The 19798-nt window shown below is 35.8% G+C and overlaps 1 protein-coding gene across 13 annotated transcripts in view; it reads right to left on the reverse strand.

Annotated features, from left to right (window-relative positions):
* Positions 1 to 19798, reverse strand: part of BCAS3 (BCAS3 microtubule associated cell migration factor) — a 736060-nt gene that overhangs the window by 482280 nt on the left and 233982 nt on the right. For all 13 annotated transcript variants that reach the window (XM_033183763.1, XM_033183759.1, XM_033183754.1 and 10 more), the window contains 2 exons: positions 14373 to 14543; positions 281 to 374 (listed from right to left, as the gene is read on the reverse strand). In XM_033183763.1, the coding sequence (XP_033039654.1) occupies positions 281 to 374; positions 14373 to 14543 (265 nt within the window). The remainder of the gene's footprint in view (positions 1 to 280; positions 375 to 14372; positions 14544 to 19798) is intronic.

Genomic DNA, 19798 nt, shown 5'->3' on the forward strand with positions numbered 1-19798 from the left:
AGTTCTTGGAGTAATTACAAACAGAAATTAATGTAACCCAACAGCATTGCTTACATGGCTGCTGTTTAATAGCTACTTTATTGAGAACAAAACTAATTTTAGCGGGATTTTAGAGGGGTAGTAAATTTTTATTATAAATTCACTTATTCAATATAATGACTTAATAACTTGTCTGATATACACTGATACATGAAGAAAAGTCACATTCCATATTCCATATTTGGCTGGAAAACCCATTGTATAAATGGTCTACAAAAAATAAAACAGAGAGAGAACTTACCACTTGTATTAAAAGCCATGCAGCACACTGGCTTCTCATGGGCAGGGAAGTGGGCCACAATGCCATCACTGTCAGAATCCTCACTCACAAGCACCTCCACAAAAGAAATAAAGACAAATGGAGGTAAATATTTTCTCGCCAATAACCGAGCTTGAAGACTGTAAGAAGGTACATCACAATACCACTGACCAAATAACATGTTTCCACTCTAGTAGATTATTCTTGCCAATATAAGGAGAGAATTCCACTTTAGAATTGAGGAAGAGATATAACATGCCCCCAAGCACATCAGTCATATAAACTCTGAAAAGAGTCAGATGACTTGACTGTAGATGACAGAAACAATTACTTCTTCAAGTATAGGTTCAGAGGAGAAAAAAAAAAAAGATACAATCAACTATTTTCAATTCTTTACAAAATGTAATCACTTAGAGCTTTATCCAAGGACAGGAAATACAGGTCTTACTGTGTTATGGGATCTGCTGGAAAATCACAATTTTTTGCCCATTATTGAAATATAAGAACAGGGGGAAAACAACATAATTTGTTAACCATAAACAAACAGGTATATAGAGAAATCATCCAGTAACATTTTCATATTATAGTAGGAAAGTTGTGTTCTTCAACTCCTAGTTTATAGAGAGAAATAGAACTTATTTGAAACGACTATCAAATCATAAAAGCAGAAGTACATTAGAATAGGTACCTCTGTATCTCAAATGGAGTTTCTTTTACTCCTCTTTTTAAGTCTATACTGAAATATAATTTACATTCCATATAATTTCCCATTATAAGTTCACAAACTTTATAAAAATTATTTTACTTATCTAATAAGTAAAGCAAACCTATTACACCAATTTTGGATCATAGTATTTAGACACAGAGAAATTTGATTTTAAGTAACCTTGGACGTTGTCCTACAATGACGATGCTAATTTTTTTCTTTCAAAAATACATGTTAGACTAAAGTCCTACTATGTGTAAAATACTCTGCTAAGAGCTCAGAATATAAACCAAATGTTATTCCTGCCCTGAAAGATACACAGTAAATGACTAGAACAGTTATTTTATCAGTTACAACATATTTGCAAATATAGCCCAAAAAAACAATGTACTTAAGCACTGAGATTTGTGTGTGTGAAATTTGTGTGTGTGAAAGCTTTACAAAGATACAACTCGCATACCATAAAAGCTATCCATTTTAACTTTACAGTTCAATCATGCTATATGGTATCAAAACCATCACAATAAGCCACCATAAAAATGTCGGGAACGTTATCCTCTCCGATCTTTATGCCTTATTGCTCTAGCTAGAACCTCCAATTCAATCTAGCTACAAATACATTGATTATATTGATCTTTTCAAATAACCAATTTTAGACTTTTCCAATATTTCACTGTTTGCTGTTCCATCAACTTCTACCCAGATCTTTATTATCTGCTTCATTTGTCTTACATTGGTTATAATTTGCTCTTCTTTTTATCATCTTTTAAGGGAAACACTTAGATTATTAATTTCAGGCCATTTTCTTTTCCTAATATAAGCATCTAAAGCTATAAATTTTCTTCCATATAATACCATAGTTTAGTCATACTCCATAAATTTTTATATGTTCTGTTTTCATTTTCATTCAATTCAAAATATTTTCTAATGTCCCTAAGCTTCTTTCTTTGACCCATGAGTTATTTACAAGTGCGTTTTATTTCCAAATATTTGGAGATTCCCCAAACTGAATTTTGTTATTGATTTCCATTGTCCTTAGAGAAATACTCCGCATGACTTTAATCCTTTTAAAGTTATTAAGATTTGTTTCATGGCCAAGCATCTGTTCTAGCATGTACAATGAATGTCCCAGATGTTTTTGAAAATAATGTGCATTCTGCAGTTTGGGGTGGTCAAGTTAGCAAATAGTGTTAAACATGTCTTCTAAGTCTTTTCTAATTTTCTATCTAATTGTTCTATCAATTATTTTTTAATAGAGAAATAGTCATACATGTTTACTAACATGCATGGGGAAAATTACAGAGTGCTTACTCCTATCAACTAATGAGGAATAAATTATTGAAATCTTGAGCTGTAATATAGAGCTAAAATTGGGCCAGACACGGTGGCTCACGCCTGTAATCTCAGCATTTTGGGAGGCTGAAGCGGGCAGATCACGAGGTCAGGAGTTTGAGACCAGCCTGGCCAACATGGTGAAACCCTGTCTCTACTAAAAATACAAAAATTAGTCAGGGCTGGTGGCGCGTGCCTGTAATCCCTTACTAAGGAGGCTGAGGCAGGAGAATCGCTTGAACCTAGGAGGCAGAGGTTGCAGTGAGCCGAGATCGCACCATTGCACTCCAGCCTGGGAAACAGAGTGAGACCGTCTCAAAAAAAAAAAAAAACAGAGCTACAATTTCTTCTTTCAATTTTGTCAGATTTTGTTCAATGTTTTTAGGGACTGCGTTGTTAGGTATTTACATGCTAATAATTGTTTTATTAATTATACATATTAATAGTGTTTTTCCAGAACAAGTATCACTGAGAAAAAAAAAGAAAAAAGAAAAAAGTTTTATCTGTTGTGTATTAACAATTGTTTTATTATATTGACCCTTTTATCGTGAATGAAATGTCTCTCTTTTACTCCAGTAATACTTCCTGACGTAAAGTCTTTAATATTACCATGGCCACTCTAATTCTATTATGGTTATTGTTTACATGATGTATTTTTTAAATTTCAACTTTCAGATACAAGGGGTGAATGTGCAGGTTTGTTACATGGGTATATTGCACCCAGGTAGTGAGCATAGTACCCAGGAGGAACCCATACTCCTACTTCCTCCTTCCCCATTCAAGTAGTCTGCAGTGTCTGTTAATAGTTTCCATGTTTATGTCCATGTATGGTCAATGTTTAGCTCCCACTTATAAGTGAGAACATGGGGTATTTGGTTTTTCACTTCTCCATTAATTTGCTTAAGATTCTGGCCTCCAGCTCCATACATGTTGCTATAAAGGACGTGATTTCATTCTTTTTATGACTGTATAGTATTCCATGGTATATGTATAACACATTTCCTTTATTCAATCCACTGCTGGTGGGGAGTTAGGCTGATTCCATATCTTTGCTATTGTTAATAGCATGGTGATTAACATACAAGTACATGTCTCTTTTTGGTAGAGCCATTTATTTTTCTGTGGGTATATAACCATTAGTGGGATTGCTGGGTCAAATGGTAGCTCTGTTTAAGTTCTTTGAGAAGACTTCAAACTGCTTTCCACAGTGGCTGAACTAATTCAGACACCCACCAGCAGTGTATACGTGTTCCCTTTTCTCCACAGCCCCACCAGCATCTGTTGTTGTTGTTGTTGTTGTTGTTGTTTGAGATGGCGCCCAGGCCGGAGTACAGTGGCATGATCTCGGCTCACTGCAACCTCTGCCTCCCGGGTTCAAACGATTCTCCTGCCGCAGCCTCCCAAGTAGCTGGGACTATGGGCACCTGCCACCATGCCCAGCTAATTTTTCGTGTTTTTAGTAGAGATGGGATTTCACTGTGTTGGCCAGGATGGTCTCGATCTCCTGACCTCGTGATCTGCCCGCCTTGGCCTCCCAAAGTGCTGGGATTACAGGCATGAACCACCAGGCCCAGCTGGTTTTTGACTTTTTTTTTTTTTTTGAGACGGAGTCTCACTCTGTCTCCCAGGCTGGACTGCAGTGGCCGGATCTCAGCTCACTGCAAGCTCCGTTTCCTGGGTTTACGCCATTCTCTTGCCTCAGCCTCCCGAGTAGCTGGGACTACAGGCGCCCGCCACTTCGCCCAGCTAGTTTTTTGTGTTTTTTTAGTAGAGACGGGGTTTCACCGTGTTAGCCAGGATGGTCTCGATCTCCTGACCTCGTGATCCGCCCGTCTCGGCCTCCCAAAGTGCTGGGATTACAGACTTGAGCCACCGCGCCCAGCCGGTTTTTGACTTTTTAATAACAGCCATTCTGACTGGTGTTAAGATGGCATCTCATGTGGTTTTGATTAGCATTTCCCTGATGGTGAGAGATGATGAGCATTTTTCCATATGTTTGTTGGCCCACACGTATGTCTTCTTTTAACAAGTGTCTGTCTGTGTTCTTTGCCCATTTTTAATGGAGTTATTTGTTCTTTACTTGCTAAGTTCCTTATAGATGCTGGATATTAGAGCTTTATCAGATAAATCATTTGCAAATATTTTCTCCCATTCAGTAGTTGTCTGTCTGCTCTGTTGATAGTTTCTTTTGCTGTGCAGAATCTCTTTAATCAGGTGTCACTTGTCAATATTTGTTTTTTGTTGCAATTGCTTTTGGGGACTCAGCCAAAAATTCTTTACCAAAGCAGATGTCAAAAAGGGTATTTCCTAGGTTTTCTACTATGATTTTTACAGTTTGAGGTCTTACATTAAAATTTTTAAAGCATGTGACGTACTTTTTACCATCCTTTTATTTTCAAACAAGTGGTCTTTGAATCTGAAGCAATTTGGGTCTGACACATTTACCATTAACACATTGTTGGTATAACTGGATTTTAAGTTTGCCATTTTGCTATGTATGTTTATATGTCTTAGGTATTTGTTGTTCCTCCAATCTTCTTCTTCTGTGTTTAGAAAATATTTTTAGCATTAATATTTTAAGTCCTCTGTTACTTTTTCTGAGTAATTTCTTAGTGGTAGTTGCAGGGACTACAATATGCATATTAACTTATCATCTATTTCAGGTTAATATTGATTACATTCCAGTAAAATACAGCTCATTGATTGAATATACCTGCATCTGCTACCTACTCCTTTATCATCTTCCTATGTATTACCAATTTAAAAATAACTTCTCATTATTTCCTCAAAACAAAACAAAACAAAACAAAAAAAACAGGAAAAAACCTTCCCCTGTGAAAGCCAATTTTAAAAATTAGAAGTGCGCAATCCCAGCAATTTGGGAGGCCGAGGTGGGTGGATCAGGAGCTCAAGAGATCGAGACCATCCTGGCCAACATGGTGACACCTCGTCTCTACTAAAAATACAAAAATTAGCTGGTCGTGGCGGCGCACACCTGTAGTCCCAGATACTTGGGAGGCTGAGGCCGGAGAATCGCTTGAACCTGGGAGGCGGAGGTTGCAGTGAACTGAGACTGCACCACTGCATCACTCCAACCTGGCAACAGAGTGAGACTTCGTCTCAAGAAAGAAAAAATTAGAAGTGTTACACCTGATGCACAGATATCAATGAAAGGATACAAGAAATATGAAAAAGCAAGGAAATACGACACCTCCAAAGAAACACAATTCTCCAACAATAGGTTTTAACCCCCCTAAAAAATATATAAAATGCCTGAAAAAGAATTCAAAAATACTGATATTAAAGAAGCCCAGTGAGATACAAGCAGACACAGACAACATTACAAAGAAATAAGAAAAATGATTCAGGATATGAAAAAGAAATTCACGAAAGAGATAGATCTCATAAGAAAGAACCAAACAGAAATCCTCAAACTGAATAACTCAATGAATGACATAAAAATACAAGTGAGGCTGGGCGTGGTGGCTCACGCCTGTAATCCCAGCACTTTGGGAGGCCAGGGTGAGTGAATCATGAGGTCAGGAGATCGAGACCATCCTGGCTAACACAGTGAAACCCCGTCTCTACTAAAAAATACACAAAATTAGCTGGGCGTGGTGGCGGGCGCCTGTAGTCCCAGCTACTCGGGAGGCTGAGGCAGGAGAATGGCATGAATCCGGAAGGCAGAGCTTGCAGTGAGCTGAGATCGTGCCACTGCACTGCAGCCTGGGTGACAGAGCAGGACTCCATCTCAAAACAAAAAAAAGAAACAAATTGAGAAGCTTCAATCATAGACTAGACAAAACAGAAGAAAGAGATTTCAGTTTGACAGACAGGTCTTTCAAACTAATCCAGTCAGATAAAAGAAAAAGGGAAAAAGAATGAAGACAGATAGGTTGGGTACAAATATACACTTAGATAAAAGGAATAAGTTCTAACATTCCATAGTAGAGTGACAATAGTTAACAACAATACATGGTACATTTAAAAACAGTTAGTAGTGAGGACTTGAAACGTTCTCTACACATAGAAATGCTAAGTGCTCATGGTGATATATATCCTAAATATCCTGATTTGATGATTAAACATTCTATGCATATAACAAAATATCACATGTACCCCAAAAATATGTACAAATATTATGCATCAATTTTTTTAAAATAACCCAATGGCCAATAAGCAAATGAAAAGAGGCTTAACATCACTATTCCTTAGGTAAATGCAAATTAAAACCATGATGAGATACTACTTTACACTCATTAGGATGGTCATTATTTTAAAAAAGAAAAATAACTAGTGTTGGGGTAAGGATACACAAGAAATTGAGACCCTTATCCATCATTGGACATTCACTGGTCGAATGTAAAATGGTCCAGCCACTGTGAAAAATAGTTTGGTAATTCCTCAAAAAATTAAAATATAGAATTACCATATGATCCAGCAATTTGATTTTTAGGTACATAACCAAAAGTATTACAAATAGAGACTCAATTAGAAACATGTATACCAATGTTCACATAAGCATTATTCAAGGTGGCGGGGCACGAGTGCTCATGCTTGTAATCCCAGCACTTTGGGAGACGAAGGCAGGCAGATCACTTGAGGTCAGGAGTTCGAGACCAGTCTAGCCAACATGGCGAAACCATGTCTCTACAAAAAAATACAAGAATTAGCCAGACATGGTGATAGGTGCCTATAATCCAGCTACTTGGGAGGCTGGGGCAAGAGAATCGCTTGAACGCAGGAGGCAGCAGTTGCAGTCGGCCAACATCGCACCACTGCACTCCAGCCTTGGTAACAGAGTGAGACTCCATCTCAAAAAAAAAAAAAATTGGCAAAAGGTAGAAGTAAGTCAAATGTCCACCAATTAATAAATAAACAAAACACAGTATACACATTCAATGGAATATTATGGAGCCTTTAAAAAGTATGACATTCTGATATATGTTACGACAGGTATGAACCTTGAAAATATTATGCTAAGTGAAATAAACCAGACACAAAAGGACGAATATTTTAGGATTGCACTATGTGATGCACCTAGAAACAGGCAAATTCAAACACAGAAAGTAGAATGCTGGTTACCAGGGCCTGGGAAACGGTACTGCAAAGTTATTGTTTAATGGGCAGAGACTTTCAGTTTCAGATGGTGAAAAAGTTTTGGAAAGGGATAGTACCTGTACTGATAATTACATAACATTACAAATGCACTTAATGCCACTAAAATGTATATTTTATATTGCTAAATAATATTATATTGTTTGCATATACCACATTTTATTTATCCACCCATTCATCAGTTGATGAATATTTAGATTGTTTCTACTTTTTGGCTATTGCAAACAATGCTGCAAATATTCAGAGTTTTATCGTGGATATATATTAGTCATACAACTCTGTTTAACATTTTGGGAACAACTTTGAAACTCTTTTACAAAGCGAATGCACAATTCTGACCAGCAGGTTAGAACGGTCCCAATTTCTGCTTATCAGCCACAGGTATATCTTTTTCAAAGAAATGTTTATTCAAATCCATTGCTCACTGAAAATTAGGTAGTCCTGGCCGGGCGAGGTGGCTCAAGCCTGTAATCCCAGCACTTTGGGAGGCCGAGATGGGCGGATCCCGAGGTCAAGAAATCGAGACCATCCTGGCTAACACGGTGAAACCCCGTCTCTACTAAAAAAAAAAAAAAATTAGCTGGGCAAGGTGGCGGGCGCCTGTAGTCCCAGTAACTCGGGAGGCTGAGGCAGGAGAATGGCGTAAACCTGGGAGGCGGAGCTTGCAGTGAGCTGAGATCCGGCCACAGCACTCCAGCCTGGGCGGCAGAGCGAGACTCTGTCTCAAAAAAAAAAAAAAGAAAATTAGGTAGTCTTTTTATTTTTGAGTTGTAAGAGTTCTTTATATGTTGTGAATACTGGTACCTTATCAAAAATATGATTTACAAACATTTTCTCCCCTTCTGTGAGTTGGCTTTTCATTTTCTTGATCGTGTACACTGTAGCACAAATTTTGATTTTTAAAAGGTTCAATTTATGTACCCATTTTTAAAAATATAAAAATATTAAGTATTTCTTACATATACATCAATCACTACACATCAGATGATGTTACAATTTCTAATGAAATCATCAAATATAATCTTATAAATTCATTGAGAAGGATATCTTACATATACCTTTATTTTTACTCACCCCATTGCTGTTCTTTCATTTTTGAAGTTCTAAGCCTTCTTTTATTGTCATTTCCTTGGAAAACTTCTTTTTGCCATTTTTAAGAGTTGATCTGTGAGTGATAGGTTCTCTTAATTTTCCTTTTTTCTAAGAATGCCTTTATTTTCCTTTCATTTCTGAAGTATACTTTCACTACAAATGGAATTTGGGGCTACCAGTTCATTTATTTCAGTACTTTAAAGATACTGTACCACTTTCTTCAGCTTCCACGGATGCAGTTGGGTAATCCACTATCTATCATACAGTGCTGGTGGGAATATAAAACAGCACAGGCACTTTGGAAAATAGTTGCGCATTTCCTTTCTAAAAGTGCACTTATACAACTCAGCAATACTCTTGGGCATTTACAGAGAAATGAAAACATATCCGCATTAAAAACCTTTACACAAATGATCATGACAGCTTTATTCATAATAGAAAAATGCTAGAAACAATGCAAATGTCCTTCAAGGGGTGAATAATTGAACAAACTGACATATTCGTACAATGGAATACAACAGAGTGATTGAAAAGTACAAACTACGGCCGGGCGCAGTGGTTCACACCTGTAATCCCAGCACTTTGGGAGGCCGAGGTGGGCAGATCACAAGATCACGAGATTGAGACCATCCTGGCTTACATGGTGAAACCCCGTCTCTACTAAAAAAATACACAAAATTAGCCAGGTTTGGTGGTGGGCACCTGTAGTCCCAGCTACTCGGGAGGCTGAGGCAGGAGAATGGCATGAACCCAGGAGGCAGAGCTTGCAGTCAGCCAAGATCGTGCCACTGCACTCCAGCCTGGGCGACAGAGTGAGACTCCGTCTCAAAAAAAAAAAAAAGAATAAAAGAACAAATTACATGCTGCGACCTGAATGGACTTCAAAGACAATACATTTAGTGTAAAAAGTCCATCTTAAAATATTACATAATATATGATTCAATTTGCATATCATTGTCAGAGTCATAAAACTATACAGATGGAAAACAGATTAGTGGTTATCAGGAAAAAGGGATGGGGTGGGATGAGGGATGGTCATGAAATACAAAGAAGTTATGTGTTGATGAAACAGTTTAGAACAGTTCTGTATCTTAACTGTGGTGGGGGTTACATGAATGTACATATGGGATAAAATTTCACAGACCTATACATGCCCACATAAACACACCAATGAATGCAGGTTAAACAAATAGAGAAAACTGAATAAGACCTGTAGCCTAGTTATCGGAGTGTATCATTGTCCATTTTCTGAGTTTTTTTTTTTTTTTCCTTAACCCACATCACTCAGAAAATTTTCTTGTTTTGGTACTATACTATAGCTACAAAATACATCATCATTCAGGTTAAGCTGAAGGAAGTAAGATGAAAGGCATGTGCAACTCACTGTGAGTCTATAATTACTTCTAAATTAAAAGTTAAAAATATAGAATATATTGCAAGCTTTTAAGTGGCTCAGTTTCTGATAAGTTAAAAACAGTATCTCAGTTTTAATTTGCAGCTCTCTTATATTAATCACAAGTGAAGTTATGGGTATATTTTATAACATTTATATGTATAGTTGACCTTTGAACAATTCATGTTTACAAGTGCTGACCCCCTGAATAGCTGAAAATCTGCATATGACTTTCGCTCCTCCCATACTTAACTATTAATAGCCTACTACTGACTGGAAGCCTAACTGATGATCAAAATTGTCAATTAACACATATTTCATATATGTATTATAGATTATATTCTTATAATAAAGTAAGAGAAAATATATTTACTGTCCATTAAATGGAAGTAAATCAATTATAAAAGTCTTCATCTTCATTGTCTTCACCATGAGTAGGCTGAGGAGGAGGAAGAAAGGGAGGAAGAGAAGGAGTTGGTCTTGCTGTCTAAGGGCTGGTAGTGACAGAGAAAATCCACATATAAGTAGACCTGCGCAGTTCAAACCCATGTTGTTCAATGGTCAACTGTATTTTAATTTTTCTGTGAAATATTTATTTCTATCTTTTGCCCATTTTTCTACTTTAAACTTTATCTACAAGATTCCCTTTCCTTTCGTATATTATAACCCTACACCCTGTATGCTTCCTTCCAACACAATTAGCATTGAGTATTCCGTTTGATGGCAATAATAAAGACAGAAGCCATCCAGCAAAAAGACACATTAATCTTACCACTACCTAAGATTCTTTGAATGTTCTCTTTAGGGACTTCACAAATATAAAACAACCAGATACTTTTGGAAGAATCTTCTCCATTACATCATCACCTAGCCTAAAACATTAAACCATTAATGTCAGAGATATTCCAGTATAATTTTCCTAAAACATATAATCTTTACTCACCACTTATCAAAGTAGGATGAACTCTTAAGTCTGTATTAACAACCTGACTACATTAAACAAAGCAGAGCACACGAATTGATACAAGGTGGATAAGCCTTCATCACATGAACAAAACATCTCAGAAGCTATTACATTATTATTATTAACACTTGTTCTCCAGGAAAGAAATCGCTCAGATTTATGTCATCATTCTGAAGCATTTTATTTCCATTAGAGATTTTGCCACATTGCTAACTTCAATTATATAAACGTGTAAAAAGCAAATTATACCACTTAACTTATTCTGGTCAAGAAATGCTTTTAAATAAAACATGAAAGTAACACAGATAAAAATGGATGCAAAGTCAACCAAATCCATTCCTCCTTAATGCAGTTAACACACAATAATCCCATCACCATAAAATCAAACTAATCAATATGGCAACAGAAGGATGCTGAATCCGATTTTATATACTAACATTGTAAACACAAAAAATATATCATTATTAAAGGCTCAAGGGATTTAAACAGCAAAAGTCAATGTATTGTCAGCTTTTCACATAAAATCTGAGTTGTATTTGGAAAAGGAAAAACATTACAGTTTAGGCTAAACATCAGCGGAAGGGGCTAAAAGCGATAAATCTAAGACATTAACCACTGCAGTTTTAATACAATCCAGTATAATCTAAAAACAGCCTGTACTCCAACTGAACTATATATCAGAGACAAAAACATTTTATTGACAAACAACAGATTCATGTTAATTAAAAGACAGTATTATACTGCACAAATCTTGTTGCTTTAAAAATTATAATTTTTTTAAAAATGTACATACTAATTTACCTTTTATTGAAAATCAATTTCTTTCTTGTCCTCTAACAGAATTTTTTAATCAAGTTAAAATTTCAGAATATGTCAAAAGTGGAAGATTGGGGCTACCAACCAATAACAGAAAAGGTAGAATGTTCCATGTTGAACAATATTTAAGATTCTTAACTTTTAAAAGTTAACATTTCTATGATTCTTCTTAATAAACATATTTGTTTCAAATGTTATCAATGCATTTATCATAGACAAATGAACTTTTGCAACTCTCCAGTCTACAGTACATTTCCATACTACAAAACTAAGACTTCCTTTTTAAAGGTCATAAAAAGTTAATGAACTTGAAGAAAAAATTAAACCACATTTTAAAACATAAGGCCTAAATGTTATGTTTTTATATAATTATATGTCCCCATACTTCCATTTAACAAAATAAATATATGAATTACACCTCTATTTCATCAAAAATACCGAGATAACAGTTTCTATTGTGAAATAACCCCAAATCTCTCCATCAACAAATGCTAGATCTTTAACAGATGTATGGTCCTAGACAATGTTGAGGAGACTTGTTACTATCCAGTAAATGTGGGTGGCCTTGTAGGTGAATTAATTAAAAATCAAAAAATCAAAGAACAAAAGGAATTTTTTTACTCTAACACAACACTAAAGGTTTACACTTTTCATTTCAATTAAAAAAGAGAACATTTGTGTGTATCCACATCAACTAATTAACACAAGGTCATTACAGTCAACTGAAACGTTTTCTAGCACTTCATTAAAAAAATACAAATCTGTAACATACTTGGCTAACCACAAAGTTAAGACAGGAGAGGCAGAGAATTAGTATTCAGATTTCAAGTAAAATACAAGAGCCAAATTTAATAATCCAGAATTTCAACTTTTTTTGTTTCAATTGCAGAAAAATGTTCTTGAAATGCTGTTAATTTTACTATAGGAACTAGCACATAAGCAGCTGCCAAGTGTAATTTTTCATGAAGACGTCAACCCATATATACTGGAAACAGATTTTCTCAAAACATATGCAATATTTAAGGCTAATACCTTAACAGCTCACATAGTTTCTAAGCATTGTGTTCTGAATACAGAATTAAATATATATTCTATATAAAAATTAAAAGGAATTTTATTTCACCAATACTGTCCTACTCCTATCTCATTCTAGGAATTGATTCTAGATTGTATTTTTATATCAGTGATCACACACTATCAGAATAAAAAAAATTACGTTCCTTTAAGAAACATATATTTAAAGTGAAGACTATGACACAAAAGAAAATAGAGTTCATGAGTGCATGGAGGAAAAACACGACCCAAATGCTATCTTACCAGCAAGATTTATATGCAAATATAACATGTATTTCCATGCTTATAATCACTCATTGTAAATGTTTCTAAAGCTAGATTGTTAACATTATAGTACATTGTATCTGAAGATACAAGATTTTATAATAAGCTATTGCCACATATGTATTCTGATATGCCACTTTAAGATTTCACATATTTTATATTGATAAGAAAACATCTGTTATAAATTCTCATACTACTCAGTAAATTATGTAAGTTGCAATTATTAATTAATTTTTTTAATAAATCCCTCCAAACAGGTATGGTCCTGCCTTTAAAAAGAAATTTATATGGCTGGGAGCAGTGGCTCATGCCTGTAATCCCAGCATTTTGGGAGGCCAAGGCGGGCATATCACCTGAGCCAGGAGATCAAGACCAGCCAGGCCAACACAGTGAAACCGCGTCTCGTCTCTACTAAAAATACAAAAATTAAGGCTGGGCATGGTGGCTCACACCTGTAATCCCAGCACTTTGGGAGGCTAAGACGGGCCGATCACTTGAGGTCAGGAGTTCAAGACCAGCCTGGCCAACATGGAGAAACCCGACTCTACTAAAAAAAAAACAAAAAGTAGCTGGGCATGGTGGCGCACACCTATATCCCAGCTACTCAGAAGTCTGAGGTAGAAGAACTGCTTGAACCCAGGAGGTGGAAGTTGCAGTGAGCCAAGATCGTGCCACTGCACTCTAGCCTGGGCGACAGAGCCAGACTCTGTCTCAATAAATAAACAATAAAAATACAAAAATTAGCTGGGCGTGGTGGCATGTGCCTATAATCCCAGCTACTCGGAAGGTTAAAGCAGGAGAATCGGTTGAACCCAAGAGGCGGAGGTTGCAGTGAGCCGAGATCGCACCATCACACTCCAGCCTGGGTGACATCTCAGAAAAAAAAAAAAAAAAAGGAAGAAAGAAAAAGTAATTTATTAATCTTATAATTTGGGTTATGACAAATGTTATTACACACATAAAAAAGAAACAATAATAGAGTCTCTGGGGTGGCAAGTTAAGAAAAAAAGAATATTATGAACAGAACACTATTAAATGTTACATAATTATTTATTTATGAAACAAATGTCCTCACAGATGAGAGAATCTCTTAGAACCTGGACTTTACCTTCAGATTTGATACATTAATAATGTTCAAAATAGCAGGTTCTAACATGTTACTAATCATTTTTAAAGAAAAACTTCATTTGAAATAATCTCAATTCCTCAAATTCCAAATTGATAATCTCCGAGGCCAAACACATTTTGACTAATCTTGATCTTAGCCCCATCTTTGCAAGTAACACACATTGTGCGCACCAAAAGTTCTTCTTACCTGGCCCTCTCCAACAGTTTCGGTGTCAATAACTGTGATGATGCCTGGGACCAAAGGACTCCGCCGCGAATTACTGTGGATGGCAACGTCATCTTCTGTCACACCTGAAGGTAGCGTGCCTGTCAGCTGAGTCACCACTTTCCCCACCATTGTCAGGCCACTTTTCAGTGTCTGTACAATGAAATGTAAAATGTATGACTTCACATCAGTATTCGGATTCTACACAGAAATATGCATTTTATTAATTTTCCTAATCATTATGTTAAATTCTTTATTCTCTTACAATCTTTTATATAGCAGTAAACTGTCACATACATTCAGTCTGACTTTTAATTATCTTGAATTTTAATTAGAATATCAGTATTAGTTTGAGGGAATGGCATCAGTAAAGTCTCTAAAGTCATCATGGCAGGGATAAAGCCATAGTTAAAAAAATTAAAGAGCTCTGTTTTACATAAGGGTGCAATTACATTTTTATAAAAGATGTTTCTTTCATTCCCTCCTCTTAATGTATACATCTTAAAATCAATGACATAGAAAGAAGCAGAAACTATGAAATGATCAATTTTTTGAAATATTATAAATCTAATTGTATATCTGTTTTCTAGTATGAAAAAGACTGAGACATTGGTAGAATACCTATGTGGAAAAGAACGTGCTTCCAAAGCAAATATATAAATATGCTGGTATTATAATACTGTATACAAAGATTTGGTATATGGGAAACACAGTCTCTGTCTAAGATATTAATTACTGGATGAATGAAAAGTCATACTAAATTAGTTGAGAGTTATTTTCTATCTGGTAACAGAAAACAATTAAATGTGGTGCTCCTACTATATTATTTCAATTAAAGATAACTTAAGATGTTTATAATTATATTTTAGCTCCATTTCATTCAAAACATGTAAGTAAAACTAACTCATGAAATATTTTTTCTTCTACGTAAATATCCTCTGATTATCCTCATATGCATTAACAGAAACATTTTTCTAAATAACAAGTTTTTTCATCTGAAAGGAAGAAAGCTTCAAGTTTGAGTCTATAGAAAAAAAAATGAAAGGAAGAAAACTAAAATAAAGACAAATATATGGGAGTCACACATTGCTGAAGAAGGGTATCATCAGTAGAACCAAAACAGGCACCCCAGAATACTTAAATATATCAAAAACTACATTTTAAATAATATAGGTACATTTTTCCAATTCTCATGTTGTTAGAAAAAAAGTTTCATTAAAATATTTCAAATTAATCTTCAATGAGGTGACTATCTTTTCTAAAACAATTATGAAAAAAAATTCTCACCTAATTCTGGCACATGCTATTGCTAAATTTGAAAATATAAACTATTATATACATGGTATTTCAAATTTAAATGCATAAATAATACACAAAGTTGTGTATAGAGGGCTAAATGTGATTTAAGCAGTAATTAGATTAAAATTGAAAAGGGGAGAAGTATTTTCCAAAGAAATGTTCTATTAAAATACCATAAAACTAGCACTAATAATAGATGCATTATTTTATTTTGCTATGTTTCACGGTAGTTTTTCTATGGACTAGGGACTGGTGAAGGCACTTAACATAGACTACGTTGACAGATTTCCTCAGATACTTCAATTTTATGAAAGAGAAAATCAAGGCTAGGGAAGTTATGTAAAATGGAAGCTCAAACAGTTACCCAATGACAAAGTCAGAATTCAAAACTGGGACCATCTATCTCCAGGGCCTGATTTTTACACTATCCTGTACTGCCTTGTAATCTATTTCTGTTACCATTTGTGATCTCACAGTTAATGAATACAAAACACAGATGTCTGATGGGTGGAAAAGAGGAAAAATTAAAATCCATAATAATGTACTAATAAACACTTAAATAAAAATGACCAGCAAAGCCATCTGCTGAATTCAAACAAAAAGATATAACTTAACAGCAGACTAAAACCAAGAGAAAGCCACAAATCAATTGTAACTGTTTTGTTTAGTGCTAAAAATTCAAACTCCAGTGATTATAAAACACATTAGCGTTCCTCAATTAGCAGCCAAACATTTCTTTCAATAATTCACAAGAAATGACTTACACAAATTCTGTTAGAGTGTTGTCAAGTAAGCCTCTGAAGGACCAACAGAATGAGGCGCCACAGTGTATTGATGTCAAGAGCAGGCCAGGAAGCCTGATTAACCTCTGAGATGCCTCAGTTGATGTACTCACTCCATTAATGCTAATGGAGATGCTCCCACTTAAATGCAGCTATCCCTTTATCAAAGGAATGCCTTTTACTTTTAAAGTCTTTGGTTGTATATCCTCCCCATTTGCCCCTGAGCCTATTATTTCATGCTCTTATACCAATGAAAAGGAATAAAACTAAAAGAACTAGAGCACATAAAAAGTGGAAAGTAATGTGTACCAAAGCAAACCACAACAGTAAAAGTTAACATAAAACAACCAGGAAAAGAATCCACAAAGAGAAGACGGTAATATATTTCATAGTCAGTGGCTCATATTACATGAAGAGTGTTTGATATTTCCCTGGGAAAAAAAAAAAACACATGACTATTGATGGAGTTGTCTTAGTAGTGGACAAAAATCTAAACTCAAAATTTAAGTCATCACATCTGCAATCTGTATAGCAAGTTACAAGATATTACTATTTATCATAATCCATTAACCATGCAAGGAGTCGGGGGGTTAGAGAAAAGTGCTGAAAGTTTTCTGCATTTGTAAAGACTCTTGCTTTTAGAGTAAATTTGTTTCCATGTTAGCATCAAGCACATCTATAGGCACTAGTGTCCAGAAGTTACCTGATAATGTTATTGAACAGAAATCTAAATCACCTCACAGTAATTTGTCTCTCTAATTAATTTTAGTAGACAGAGTATGTATATATCTGTTTTCTCAAATATATATGAAAAATTATAAAGCCTCAGCAAAAATTAGGAATAGAGAAGTATAACCTGGCCAAAAGGAGATGAAAAATTAGACTGAGTGTCCTCACAATCTGAGTTATCTACATAAAAATGTTCATTAAATCACTGATGAATCTTCACACGAGTACTCACATAACTAAACTGGAGCTAGAAGACAGCTGAACATCAGAGACTATAACGAAAGTGTGAGAAAATCCGTTATGACCTATAATTCAAATGAGCACGGTACTTACTCTGTTCTGCTGCAAACAGATTTGCCGAGGGGTCACTAGTCATCTTTAACCTTTCCCATGCCATATCAGGTGGCCTCCCTATCCATTAGTGCTAATGGTGCTGCTCTCACAAAAGCTGTTAGTTGTCATTAAGAAGTTATCAGATAACAAGAGAAAACAGGGGCATTTTTATTAAATCAATTGACCACACTGGGGTTAACACACATGAAAATAAGACCGTAATGAGGGAACTAGAAAATATGGACCAAGATGTTATAAATGTGTCAAATAATCTCATTTGAACAATTTCAATACTAATGTTTTTCCTTTTTCACTACCATAAAAAATTAATGGTTCTGATATTCTTTATGAGAAAAGTCAAATTACTTGGAAAATCAAAGGAAAAAACATTAATATTATGCAAGTTGTATTTGGAAATGCAGAAAATGTAAAAAAGATTATTTCCTCTAAGGAGCTCCAAGTGCATATGCAATGAATATATTTATCCTCACAATTGCAGTGAGACAAAAAATTTAAGACAAAAAAATTAATAATTAATCCTTCTATATAACAATGTGGTTAATAACCTCTATGAAGCCACAAGGGAAGTTGTCATCAGAAAGAGTAAAAGAGTAATGATTACACTTTCAGAGAAAGTGACTTAATGAAATAACTGTAAAATTACTTTAAGATAAGTATTTTTCTTAAGGAGCACATACTACGTGGCTTTTTAACATACTCTCCATGTTATATCTCAAAAAATGTATCACCTAGAAATGGTTAAACAAGAAATAAGGAAACGTATTTTCTATTTTCAGTAATGGCAGGCTGGGGAAATCAGATCAATCTGATTTCCACTAATGAGAACAACTAGGAAAATCGAAGACAGTATTTTTGTAAAATGCTGCTTGAAGGTACTGAGTTACAAAGTCAGAATCCGAAAGAATAAGGAAATCCAGACATTTCAGCTGGGCATTTAGGCCTAGAGGTATCTGGTGATTCTAGGAAGCAGGAGGTAGGGTGCTAAGAAACTAAGTGGTGTTTTTGATAGATGGAACTAGAAAATCATCTATGAAAGTCAAAGGCCTGCCAAATGGGTCTACTTCGTGACATTCCCTCCAAGCTTGGTTCTGAACATAAAGAAATATACAATAGAAGAGTCCACTGACGGCAGTAAGGTGAGCACAGCTATTGCAGGTGAACTTCATTTAAATAATCTTAATCCCTGAAATTGGATTATTGTTCAAGACTGATACTGTCCCAGAACTCCACTGCCATCCCAAACTCAGAACTATTTCTAAAAAGTTTTGAAATAAATTCTGGCAAACAAGTGATAACAGGAGTTAAAAAGAAATTATGTAGGCAGTTAGTGAGAGTAAGGAAGTCCTCAGCAAGGTTTTCCTTTAAATAAAAATCAGCCTCAAAATTATTTCTTTTCTAACAAAAAGCAGCCTGAAAGATCAAGCTGCAAGCACAGGTGAATGCCAGCAGCTATGCCAATAGAAAAGGGATATCTGGAAGTCAGGTATATTCAACATAGAGGTTCCCTCTTCCCTTTTCTTTTTTTGCTTTTTGTTTTTTGTTTGTTTGTTTTTGTTTTGTTTTTTGTTTTTGAGACGGAGTCTGGCTCTGTCGCCCAGGCTGGAGTGCAGTGGCCAGATCTCAGCTCACTGCAAGCTCCGCCTCCAGGGCTTACGCCATTCTCCTGCCTCAGCCTCTGGAGTAGCTGGTACTACAGGCGCCCGCCATGTCGCCCGGCTAGTTTTTTGTATTTTTTCAGTAGAGTCGGGGTTTCAACGTGTTAGCCAGGATGGTCTCGATCTCCTGACCTCCTGATCCGCCCATCTCGGCCTCCCAAAGTGCTGGGATTACAGGCTTGAGCCACCGCGCCCGGCCTCCCTCTTCCCTTTTCTTTGTCACCACATGTGCAGGCAACATGGTACCAGCCAGATAGAGACTCCATTTGCATAATAAAAGATTATGGTGGGATAGCCAGCCTCTACACGTTATGTAAATGGCACACCTGGTCCAACCAATCCACTACACCCTATGTAAATCAAACACCACCTCCTCAAGCTCATCTATAAAACCAGTCACATCTCACCCCAATCCCAGCAACCTGCTTGGGCCCCCTCCCTCTACAGGAGGAAGCTCTCTTCTTTATTTCGCCTGTTAAACTTCTGCTCTTAAACCCACTCCTTGTGTGTCCGCATCTTCAATTTCCTTGGCATGAGACAACAAACCTTGGGTATTACCCCAGACAAATGACACCGCTTCACAAGGACT

The sequence above is a fragment of the Trachypithecus francoisi genome, unplaced genomic scaffold (assembly GCF_009764315.1).
Source record: "Trachypithecus francoisi isolate TF-2019V2 unplaced genomic scaffold, Tfra_2.0 Lachesis_group20, whole genome shotgun sequence".
NCBI lineage: Eukaryota > Metazoa > Chordata > Mammalia > Primates > Cercopithecidae > Trachypithecus > Trachypithecus francoisi.